The 12988-nt window shown below is 39.4% G+C and overlaps 1 protein-coding gene and 1 long non-coding RNA gene across 2 annotated transcripts in view; both read right to left on the bottom strand.

The window, feature by feature from the left end:
- LOC127504122 (uncharacterized) overlaps positions 1-12988 on the bottom strand; it is a 1137365-nt gene that overhangs the window by 685723 nt on the left and 438654 nt on the right. The gene's annotated exons all lie outside the window — the stretch shown is intronic.
- On the bottom strand, positions 6776-8374 carry LOC127504107 (probable G-protein coupled receptor 34). Its single transcript, XM_051878542.1, has one exon. The coding sequence runs from the start codon at positions 8314-8316 to the stop codon at positions 7327-7329; it is 990 nt and encodes a 329-aa protein (XP_051734502.1). The 5' UTR covers positions 8317-8374; the 3' UTR covers positions 6776-7326.

Raw genomic sequence — 12988 nt, 5'->3', positions numbered from 1 at the left:
TAGGGTACCTGCGGCGCATAACCCTTGTTTGCCTTAGGTATTTGGCCTTTGGATGAAACTTTGAGCCACAACTGAAACGGTCTCATATGCAGCAGGCCCATAGGAATCACAGAGGACGCTGATGCCATGAAACCTAACATTTTTTAAAACTGTAGAACAGTACAATCTTGACCTAGCCTGACATTTTTCAGGGTGTATAGAATGGTCTCGACTCGAGCGGGAGACAATTGTGCCCCCATCGTGGTCGAATCCCAAACAACCCCTAAATATGTCGTTCTCTGGGTGGGACAGAGAACGCTTTTCTTCTCGTTGAGTCTCAACCCTAGAGAAACTAGATGAGCTAAAACAACATCTCTGTGTTTTAACGCCATCTCTTGTGACTGCTAGTATTAGCCAGTCGTCTATGTAATTCAAAATGCGAATGCCCTGGAGCCGCAACGGAGCCAGTGCTGCATCCATGCATTTTGTGTATGTGCGGGGTGATAGGGCTAGGCCGAATGGAAGAAACCGATATTGGTAAGCTTCGCCCCCAAAAGTGAACCTCAGGAACCTCCTGTGTTGTGGCAATGTTTCTATTTGAAAATATGCGTCCTTGAGATCGATCGTGAGAAACCAATCGTGTTGTTGGATTTGCGACACGATCATCTTTACAGTTAACATCTTGAACTTGAGAGCTTTGACCGAACGGCTTAAGCCTCGAAGATCTAAGATTGGACACAGCCCCCCTTCCTTTTTGGGGACTAGGAAGTATCTGCTGTAATAACCTGACTCTCTCTCTAGAGGGGGAACACGTTCTATGGCCCCTTTCTCCAGAAGAGATTGTAGCTCTTGTGACAGTGACGTCGCTTGCCCCGGCTTCACGGTAGTGGAGACCACGTGGAGGACAATGAATAAATTGGATTCTGTATCCTAATTTTACTGTCTTTAGAACCCATGCAGAAATCCCTGGCAGTACTTTCCACATTGCCAGGTTTTCTGAAATGGGCACTAACTTTGATACTTCCTTTTGAGGGGATGTTAGATGTTCCATGTCCTGATGTGATACAGGAAGCAACAGAACACCTAACATTTCCCTGGAAACCGCTGCCCCCTGAAGCACCAGAGGTGGCGGGGAAGTAGGGTTTGTGTGGGGATTTTGAGAAGGGGCGGGTATTAGATGTTTTATGGCCGCGTCCCGAGGGGGGCTAACCCCACAGGGCTGGGCGCAAAACCTTCAGGACTTCTTCTTTTTGGACAAAACCATCCTGAGGTCTTGCCTGGGAGGTTGCTGAGGGCGACGAGATGGTCCCCAATCTTTACGAGGGGGAGCTCGACTCACCACACTCTGCTTCTGAACCTCCCTTTTTGAAGGACCAGGTTTGGGCTGGGTGGCTGACGGCACCTCCCCCTGAGTGCAGCAAGGAAGGAATTTCACAAACGCTTCCTCTGATTTTAATAAATTGACGTCGAGGGCACAAAGACACGAGAAGTATATGGTTTTCTCCATGACTTTGATAGTTTGTCATGGAGGTCCTCAAAAAAGGGGAGAGACTGACGTTGAGGCCCCTCCTCTTTGCCACCGGACAGAAACCTATCCTAAAGCTTCGAGCGTTTGGGGGTCTCTTGTTCCTGTGGCCAGTCTAGCTGCAATCTGGCTACAGCTCGAGTTACTACCTCGAGCAATTCCTCAACAGCTTTACCATCACGTGAGGAACGCTCAGAGGCAGCAAACAAAAAAAAAAAATCGTCATCCCCCGCGTGAGCTGAAAAAGCACCGGAGTGCGCTTCAGGATTGCGCGAGGTGATGCAGGGATCAGGTGACTGAACGGGAAAAAGGGCAGGACCCGTCTCCCGTTCGTCAGCCAGATTCATTCTCGAGCCCCACGATCATACCGTGGGTGCTGGTCCTTGGAAGAAAGCGAGACTGTAAACAGTTCACAATGTTCGCACTCGCCTTGTTCCAACGCAAGGGCAGCATGTGCTTCCCCCAAACAAACAAAGCAATTGTGTCCGATTCGGAGATTGGACGTGAACACGGAGGCACACACCGTCTGCTTTGCTCGCTCATACTTTCTCTCGATATATACAGGTGCTGGTCATATAATTAGAATATCATCAAAAAGTTGATTTATTTCACTAATTCCATTCAAAAAGTGAAACTTGTATATTATATTCATTCATTATACACAGACTGATATATTTCAAATGTTTATTTCTTTTAATTTTGATGATTATAACTGACAACTAAGGAAAATCCCAAATTCAGTATCTCAGAAAATTAGAATATTACTTAAGACCAATACAAAGAAAGGATTTTTAGAAATCTTGGCCAACTGAAAAGTATGAACATGAAAAGTATGAGCATGTACAGCACTCAATACGTAGTTGGGGCTCCTTTTGCCTGAATTACTGCAGCAATGCGGCGTGGCATGGAGTCGATCAGTCTGTGGCACTGCTCAGGTGTTATAAGAGCCCAGGTTGCTCTGATAGTGGCCTTCAGCTCTTCTGCATTGGGTTTGGCATATCGCATCTTCCTCTTCACAATACCCCATAGATTTTCTATGGGGTTAAGGTCAGGCGAGTTTGCTGGCCAATTAAGAACAGGGATACCATGGTCCTTAAACCAGGTACTGGTAGCTTTGGCACTGTGTGCAGGTGCCAAGTCCTGTTGGAAAATGAAATCTGCATCTCCATAAAGTTGGTCAGCAGCAGGAAGTGTGAAGTGCTCTAAAACTTCCTGGTATACGGCTGCGTTGACCTTGGACCTCAGAAAACACAGTGGACCAACACCAGCAGATGACATGGCACCCCAAACCATCACTGACTGTGGAAACTTTACACTGGACCTCAAGCAACGTGGATTGTGTGCCTCTCCTCTCTTCCTCCAGACTCTGGGACCCTGATTTCCAAAGGAAATGCAAAATTTACTTTCATCAGAGAACATAACTTTGGACCACTCAGCAGCAGTCCAGTCCTTTTTGTCTTTAGCCCAGGTGAGACGCTTCTGACGCTGTCTGTTGTTCAAGAGTGGCTTGACACAAAGAATGCGACAGCTGAAACCCATGTCTTGCATACGTCTGTGCGTAGTGGTTCTTGAAGCACTGACTCCAGCTGCAGTCCACTCTTTGTGAATCTTCCCCACATTTTTGAATGGATTTTGTTTCACAATCCTCTCCAGAGTGCGGTTATCCCTATTGCTTGTACACTTTTTTTCTACCACATCTTTTCCTTCCTTTCACCTCTTTATTAATGTGCTTGGACACAGAGCTCTGTGAACAGCCAGCCTCTTTTGCAATGACCTTTTGTGCCTTGCCCTCCTTGTGCAAGGTGTCAATGGTCGTCTTTTGGACAACTGTCAAGTCAGCAGTCTTCCCCATGATTGTGTAGCCTACAGAACTAGACTGAGAGACCATTTAAAGGCCTTTGCAGGTGTTTTGAGTTAATTAGCTGATTAGAGTGTGGCACCAGGTGTCTTCAATATTGAACCTTTTCACAATATTCTAATTTTCTGAGATACTGAATTTGGGATTTTCCTTAGTTGTCAGTTATAATCATCAAAATTAAAAGAAATAAACATTTGAAATATATCAGTCTGTGTGTAATGAATGAATATAATATATAAAAGTTTCACTTTTTGAATGGAATTAGTGAAATAAATCAACTTTTTGATGATATTCTAATTATATGACCAGCACCTGTATATATGTGTGTGTGTGTGTGTGTGTGTGTGTTTGTGTGTGTGTTCACTTTCACTTGCAAGCAGAGTTGAAAGGAGGAACAGATGAGAGAAAGTTCTGCGCACTGCCTATCAAATCTAACTCCTGACACAGAGAGGGAAGAGATGATAGAGCTTGCTTTCACACACTGTTTTTTGTAACACACAGAGACTGTTTGCACACACAACTTCACAGAATGGCCTCTGAAGACAAAAGACCTGCAGATGCACCTGCTGAACATCTAATTATAGGCTCGCTTACGACGCATTCCAATGGAGTCACGCAGGCAGTGGCGGAGCCAGGATTTTTTCATAGGGGTGGCCAGGCAGGGGCCAGCAACCAGTCTGGGGTGACACAGAAATCTTCATTATTTCAACATAAAAATGAGTCTGACTATAATGTACTGGACTGTGCCTATACAACACAACTGAATACAGTTAATTTTCACTTAATTGTAATTGAGATAGTGAATTAGATCATGGAATGCTGAGTGAATTTGACCATTTAAAAAAAAAATAAATAAATAAAAATAAATGAATAAAATTCCCCACACTATAGCTAAATTTCAACTTGTTCAGTCAGCTTGTTCTGGTTCTCAAAACCCCCAATAGCTTGTTCTCCGTTGTTGCATCTTCATGGATGAGACATGCAGATGTAGTTCAAAGACTATTCAACCTTCATTGAATTTTATATATAATCAATGAACTCTTCAACAATTCTGCGTTTGTCTGTTTCAAAAAGTAAACACTAAACTTTAACTTTCTTTATTGTCAAAATAAATAATTGCAACAGTAGGAAAAAGGAAAAAATATGTTCTCTTTTGAATTCACATTTGCAAGATGCGGAAGCGGAAGTCAACAGCACATAAATGCCAATGTGATACATTAAATGTGATACATTTTTGTTTGTACTTTATAAATTAACACAAAATTAGCATCTTCTAGTACAAATGCACAGTTCTCACATTTATCCATTAAAAAATTACATATCAGCTTGTGCCTATATTGTGATCTCACACAGCAGAATATTTTAGTCCAGAGACATGTGACGCATATATATATATACGTATATATATATATATATATATATATATATAATACATACATGCATGCACAGTTTTAACGCAGCTTTAATCGCCTTTTTGGTTATTTTCTTAATTGACGACAGAACTACGATGTTGCATGCTCGTAGTTTCTTTTACGCTTTATTTATAGTGAAGTGATATACAGCGCACCGTATTTGTGCATGCCGTGACTGAAAAGTGCACGCCGCGAGCACAGTATAACAGCTGACATGACAGGAAAGTACGTTTTACTGACATATAGACTGACAACATATAATCTGACCGCAGATACTGAATAAGGACAACGCATTTCTCTCAGCATCTGACAGGAGTGTCACCGGCTTTCACACACATCTTTCAAAATAAAAGTGGCATCAGAAAAACAGAGTACGTTTGGTGTTGTTGTTTCTTTGACTGCACACAATGCGACCCACTCAAAACAGTCTTGCAACCCACCAGTTGAGAAACATTGATGTATGCTATATATAATCATTCGGCACCTGTATCCTTTCCGCGCGTTTGACTTGCGCCTGGGGCAGGCGAAGTTGGAGTGTGCGTCTGAAAAGTCTCCCGTTTTTTGTGGTCTTAAAGAGACGGTTCTGCGTTTAAATAAACGCAATTCTTGTCAAGAAAAAAGGAGGCAGAAACAGCAGTTGTGAGCGTGGTGGCCAAAGGGGTGGCCAAGCTTAGGCCAAGAGTGGCCATTGCCACCCCTGGCCACCCCCTGGCTCCGCCCCTGTACGCAGGCTATAAATATAGGTCAATTTCATTTGACGTTGTATATACCATGGGCGTTTCCTCCGAGGAGGCAAGGGAGGCAGTGCCTCCTCAAAAAAATAGGATGAGAAAATAATCCATATTACATATAAAACAACACAAATATTACAAATTATGACATTAAAAAGAGCGCAAGTCACTCGTATTTCTTAAGGAACACTGCCCAACAGCGACACCCGCAGGTAAAGTTACACAGGAGACATGCCTCCCTTTGCTCTCATAGGAAACAATAGAAAATCATCAGACCCCCGGCGTGCGGTGAGTTTTGTGGGGGGTAATTGAGAATGAATGGGGGAAAGTCACGTGAGAGGAGGCTATGTCTCCATCGCACTATGATTGGATGTAATTGGTTATGATTGGATATGATTGGTTTGTGCGATAAATCCCGCCTCTTGTTGACGTGCGTGTTCTGTGCGTCAGTTTGACTGAACAAATGATGGCATCAATGGAAAGTAAGTAAACAGATCACCCAGTTAGATATCACTGCTTTATGTCACATCAAAATCAAACTTGAAATGGACTGATAGCATGATGACTGTGGTTTTTTTTAGTGCAATCAGCTTGGTGCAAATACATCTTCGTGTCTGTGACAGATGGTGTTTACGGAGCATGACTGATGATCCAAAATAGCCTAAGTTGACAATTAAAAAGAAAAACATCAATACACAAAGAAAATATATTGTTTAAATTATTATTGCCTTTAGTTATTATTTTGGAATGAATGTAGAAATGCTTAAAACACTAACTTGATGAGATTGACTTGGTTTTGATAAATAGAACATTACATTGTTAATGTAAAACTACAAAATAGAATTGTCTTTGGTTTCTTTTTTGATGTAAAGTAATGTTCATTTAACATTGTATTAACAAGCAAACAATGATCCATTTGTTACCAATATCCAATTAAAAGAGAAGACAGCACACACTATATCTTCACTTTGACTCTTCTGAGTCAACCTTTTACAAACATATTGTAAATACAATTGTTAGGCTTAGTGCTAATTCAGTTTGCATTGTTGTAATTACTCTTCCATTCAAATAGTTTAATGTCTGTCTTCTTATCACACTCTAGCTGTCACAAACTGATGTGGTAGTTTACAAGATGAAGACAATGTAGATCAATTACTAACTTTCTTTAATAAACATAAAGATAATACATAGATGAAGGCAAAGAGAATTATGTATATTAATATGGGCTTAATAAAATATTATATATGAAGTATGTTGTAGATTACTAGTATCGACAACTAAGACAATTGAATAAAATGGGAAATATATACTTTACAGGAGTTAAAGTGTGACAAACTGTTAGTCACACTTTAAGTCCTGTATTTCCCATCATCTATTGTATTAGTTGTCGACACTAGTAATCTATAACACATCATATTTACAGTTTGTCACAAACTTTCTGCTAAATATTCTGTATGATGATTTCATTTTAATTTGTGGCTGCAGAAAACATAAAAGCATTTAAATAACACGTAATCAAACACTCATTTTATTATACGATGTTAACAACTGTACATGTTGGGCCTGTGCAGTTTCATACATAAATCTATGTTTAATTTCAGAGAAACCGTTTTGTTACTGTTTTTTGGGACCACCACAAAATCTTGGTCAAAGCAAAGCCGTTTGAGAACCACTGCTCTAGTGCAAATGCTACAGCTACATATTCAGTATTTACAGAAACACAAGACCTGCTTAATAAACTAAATTAACTATTTCAATTTGTTGAATCTACAAAATCTGATTCATGTAGTCGTCGAAAGTCACAAATGGAAAAGTCACCCGTTAAGACTGAATTTCAGGAAGTGAGCGGTTTATGCTAATTCTCCTTCTGTTTAAAGCATGCATGTTTTTAAACTTGGCCTGAATGGCACAGAGTATGGTTTTCCTGTACACACTGGATAAGAAGTAATAGACAATTGGGTCCAGGCAACTATTTAGAGCAGACAGTAGCAAAGTACTCTCGTTTAAGATGTGCAACAGTTGTTGGCTATGAAGATCCCCGATCACATTCATCTGAGCCAGAATGTATGGGATTCGTGTTGCATGGTAAGGCAAGAAACACAAAGTAAAAATGGACGGTACCAAGAAAGTCTTTATAATGACCCTCTTTTTGCGACTCTGTGCCTTAGGGTCACCATTACCCATGGACATAGCCCTGAGTTTATTAGTGATCTTCACATAAAAACAAAGAAAGGCCACATAAAAAACAATGAAGAGCACCATTGTTGTCAGGTTAATGGTCCCATCGACAGTCCCCTTGCTGTGGAAGTGGAAGCAAACTTTGTCGCACGGATGTTTCAGACTGTTGTTTGTCAAAAAGGGGATCATTCCTGAAATGAGGACTACCCAGACGATGTAGCTTGCCATGTGGCTCCACTTGGTCTTTTGGATGCTGAAGACCCAAACAGGCTTGATGATTTTTAAGTAGCGATCCAGACTGATGAGGCTGAGGAACAGCATGCTGGAATACATGTTTAAGTAGAAGAAGATGCCCACCACCTTGCACAAGTAGAAAGGACCTACTTTGTTGTGGTAGTAAACCCGGACAGGCAAACACAGGACCAGCATAGTGTCTGCCAAGGCGAGGTGTCGCATGTATACGGCCATGGAAGTGTCTGTATGCCGCCGAAGAAAAAATATGTAAAGGGTGACGGTGTTGAAGAGCAAACCGATGCAAAAGATGAAAATGTAGCCAATGGGCAAGAAGGGTGAAAGTATGCCATCATGAATCTTGCAGGACTCGTTCATGGTTAAATTGCCTTCCTGCAACATTGTGAAAGCCAAAATATTGGTGTACACTTGCTGTCCACTGCTCCTCAAAAATCTTGACACACAGAGATGTTTGGTGGTCCTAATGGAGCATAGGGGGAAATGGTCAAAGAATTGTCTGTATTTTGACAGGTTCTTACTTGATTTTTCCTACAACTTTTTAATTTGCTATTGGACAAATGCTATGATTCCAAGAAAAGAATAGCGTTCTTACCTGTGTGAGTGGTTTGCTTGTGCTTGAGCAAGTGACTAAACATATGTCTGTTCAGAATCTAAAGCACCTATGCACGGAACTTCCTGTCTGTGAAGTCGGACCTGGTTGCTGTGGTTGACGATGCTATTAACCCCAGCAGATATTCAGATATGTCACAGTGCTAGATAAACCATGTTTCTAGAAAAGCAAAACTCACTTCCACTCTCAGAGCACGTTATGACCACTACCTTATTTTTACCTTAACACGGTGCACAGTTGAGGAATATACACTTTAGAGTTCTTTGGCTTCAACCTTAAAAACATTTCATCATAAAAGTTTTTTTAGTAGATTTAATAAGATTAAACTAAAGATTGAACCCTCTTTTGTTAGATAACGGCAGTATATACTGGATTTTTACAATTTATGAAGAAAATGTGTGATGTGAGTTTTCAGGGTGGTTGTTTACTGGCAGAAGTAGAAGCAGAAGTTTCATTTGGTTCCCTCCTTCAATACAAGTTTATAGGACTTTTTTTGTTCTTCTATTTTTATTGTCCCTGTCATTCATGTCTACTACTGCCCTTACACAAGATTAAGATTTTTTGGACATGAAAAAAAAAAACTCCAATATTGCAGTATAGCTGCAATACTTCAATGTACTGCAGTTGTACTGTGATTATACTTCATTATACTGCAAATCTATGGTTGTTCTTAATTATACTGCAGTTATACTACTTTGTACTGCAGTTTTACTTCAATATACTGCAGTTTTGTTTTTTTTTTTTTGCAAGGGTGCAAAGTGTCTACCATTTATACTATAGTAAGTACTATATCTCACTTACTAAATATATGTGTGTGTGTGTGTGTGTGTGTGTGTTTATGTATTAGAACAAATGTGTATAATGACATGGGTATTACAACATAAACCAAACGACTTCAAAACAAAATACTAAACTGTGTTTTTTGAAATTCATAAAATGCCAGAAGTTTTCTGTGATGTATAGGTTTGGCTATACACCGTGTGCAGAATTACTAGTCAAGTTTGATTTTCTGATCATTTTTTTTCCAAGCACATTTTATCAATTCCAAACCACATCAATCTTTATAACTACTATTATGTTTGTATTTAAACATTTATAAATGATATATAATTGTTAAGGAAGGCTGGAAGTGAAAACGAATTATATTCAGGTGTGCATAAGTATTAGGTAGATTTTCTTTTGCAGATAAAATGAGCCAAAAAAAGAGATTTAACTCAGACTGAAACGTCAAAAATTATTAAATGCCCTTGAGAAGAATGCAATACTAATGCAATACTAGAAATTGTAAAGTTAAAGTATGACTGTAAGGAACCCCGCATCGGCCCAAAAACGGAATCCGACGGCCTGGGCGAAGGTTAACGCGTGTATGTCTTTTCAGCGCCCCTGTGAAGTTCACTTAATTTCACTCGTTTAATCTGACTCCAAATTTTGATGATCCATGCTTTTTTCAAAATGTGTTTTCCCAGATTCCTGATGTATCACTTACTAATTTAATTATAGGGGGGGATTTTAATTGTGTTCTGGATCCATATTTAGACAGATCTTCTGCTCAGTGTGTTCCCCCATCTAAAACCAGGGACTTTCTTAACATGTACATTAAAAATTCTAATGTTGGTGATGTATGGAGGCTAGCCAATCCAACGGGGAGAGATTACTCCTTTCATTCACACGTCCACAATGTTTATAACCATATTGATTATTTTCTAGTTGATGTGAAGTTAATTCCCTTCACGTTTAATGCCACCTATCATAATATTTTAATCTCAGACCATAGTCCAATTACATTTGCTCTAAAATTATCAGAAATTGCAATAACTCCACCATTGTGGCAGGCAGACCCCTATCTATTAAAGGATAAAAAATTCTGTGAGTACTTGCATACACAACTAGAGTTATTTTTTGAGACTAATGATCAACTGAATACTTCACCTTCTCTCTTAAGGGACACCTTTAAAGCATATTTACGGGGCTGTTTTATCTCCTTTAAAGGTGAAAAAAATCTTTAGAAAGACAGCTTAGTAAATTAGATAACGAGAATGCTATAAACCTTCTTTAGAATTGCTCATGAAAATATTAAATCTTACATACCAATACAATCAGATTATATCTGAAAAGTTTTCAAGATCATTAATGTTTATGAAACAAAAATATTTTGAATTCGGTGACAAGCCACACAAACTTTTATCTAGACAGCTACGAAAGCTGGAAAGTGACCGTACAATTCATCGAATCAAATCAGAAACCGGAGCTTACTTGTTATCCCCTACAGAAATTAACAATCGATTTAAACAATTTTATGAATCACTGTACACTAGTAATACAACTGACGCCACCTCAATTATGGAGAATTTTTTAAACAGCTGTAATCTACCAACAATAGACCAAGAGGATAGAGAATTTCTTGGAGCTTATTTAACATTAGATGAATTAAAGAACACCATAAAGTCACTTAAAGGAGGTAAATCACCCGGCCCCGACGGAATCCCTTGCGAGGTATATAAAACATTTAACAATCTATTGGGACCCTATATGCTTAGAATGTTTTCCCAGGCTCTGGAGGTGGGACGACTGCCTCAGTCATTTAACGAAGCGGTAATCACAGTCCTACCTAAGAAGGGCAAAGATCCAGAGGAGGTTGGGGGGTATAGGCCAATTTCTCTCATCAATGTGGATCAAAAAATTTTAGCAAAGACATTAGCCACCGGACTTAATACACTTTTAGGAAAACTAGTAAATCCTGATCAGACCGGATTTGTTTCAGGTCGTAGTTCTTTTAATAATCTTTGTCGTTTGTTTAATATTTTTTTTATTTTTCTTCCCAGACTAATCAGTCCGATCTGGTGATTTTGTCTTTAGATGCCGAAAAGGCATTTGACCAGGTAGAGTGGCCTTACCTCTTTGCTCTGCTACAGAAATTCCATGTAGGAGAGAAATTCATCACGTGGCTCAAAATTTTATGTAATAATCCTAGGGCACGTATACTCACAAATAGAATTTTATCTCCATCTTTTGCTTTATTTAGGGGCACGCGTCAGCGTTGCCCACTTTCTCCCCTTCTTTTTGCCCTAGCCATTGAGCCTCTAGTAGAAGCCATTCGCTCTGATGAGAGAATTCATGGGCTCCATACTAAAACAACTATTAATAAAAAAATTTTATATGCAGACGACATCTTATTATATGTGACTAAACCTGCATCCAGTATCCCTGTAATCTTAAAAGTGATTGAACAATACGGCTCTTTTTCAGGCTATAGAAAAGTGAACTCATGCCAGTTGGGCTTAAAGATCTTTCACAAATGTTCCCAGTTCGGTTTAAAATAGCTAAAGACAGGGTACCTATCTAGGAATCGTGGTAACTAGGAAGTTTAGCTCGCTACGAGAAGCCAACTACGCCCCCCTTTTAGAAAAATTGAAAAGAAATATTCAATTCTGGAGGACTCTCCCTATTTCATTAATAGGTAGAATAAATGCCATCAAGATGTTTTTTCTCTCGCAATTACTATATCTGTTTCAAAATGCCCCTCTATTTCTTTCCAAGTCCTTTTTTAAGCAACTAGTTTCAATTATCTTACCCTTTATTTGGAATTATAAAAATCATAGAATCAAACAACTACATCTCTCCAAACCTAGAAATGTAGGGGGTCTTGCCTTTCCTGACTTCCACTGCTATTACTGGGCAGCTAACCTCAGAATTATATCAATAATATTAAATGATGAAAGCGGACAACTACACTGGCTCAGATTAGAACAGGACGAATGTACCCCGTACAATCTTGGTGCTGTGATTCCTTCACCAACAAGCTGTAAAAAAGAAATTTACAGAAATAGCCCTGTCGTTAGTAGTGTCATTCGTATTTGGAAACAAATTAGAACTCCTTTCAGGGTGGAGATGTTACCCTTATTAATTCCTATCGCAGATAACCCCTCTTTTATACCTTCCACTCTAGATAAAGGTTTTCATCAATGGAGAGATGCAGAAATCCACACAGTAAGCGATTTATATCAAGATGGTACCTTTATGTCCTTTGAAAAAATTCAGGAAAAATACAAACTTCATAGAAGTAATTTTTTCAGGTTCCTGCAAGTCAGGAACTATGTACAATCCTATTTAAACAGGTCCGCAACAATTAGCCCTTCATGTCTTGACACCTGCCTTAAGGACTATTTTGGTAAAGGGAAAATTATTTCCTACATCTATAATACTCTCCAGGCCTCCCAATTACCTGCTACATCTTCAATCAAAAGATTATGGGAGGAAGAATTAGGGTCAGAAATTTCCAATGAGTTGATTAGAGTTGAGGAAGAGATTAATAGATGTTCTATAAACTCCAGACACTGCCTCATCCAGTTCAAAATCTTGCATAGACTACACTACTCTAAGACAAAATTATCCAGAATATTTCCCGGCGTCTCTTCAAAATGTGACAAATGCAGGACGGCAGAT

Source organism: Ctenopharyngodon idella, chromosome 21 (genome assembly GCF_019924925.1).
Source record: "Ctenopharyngodon idella isolate HZGC_01 chromosome 21, HZGC01, whole genome shotgun sequence".
NCBI classification, from domain to species: domain Eukaryota; kingdom Metazoa; phylum Chordata; class Actinopteri; order Cypriniformes; family Xenocyprididae; genus Ctenopharyngodon; species Ctenopharyngodon idella.
This window is presented reverse-complemented; position numbering and strand designations above follow the sequence as displayed.

What these genes read in the sequence shown, in the direction of transcription:
- LOC127504107 (XM_051878542.1), bottom strand. Translation starts at nt 8,316, where the DNA reads ATGTTGCAGGAAGGCAATTTAACCATGAACGAGTCCTGCAAGATTCAT.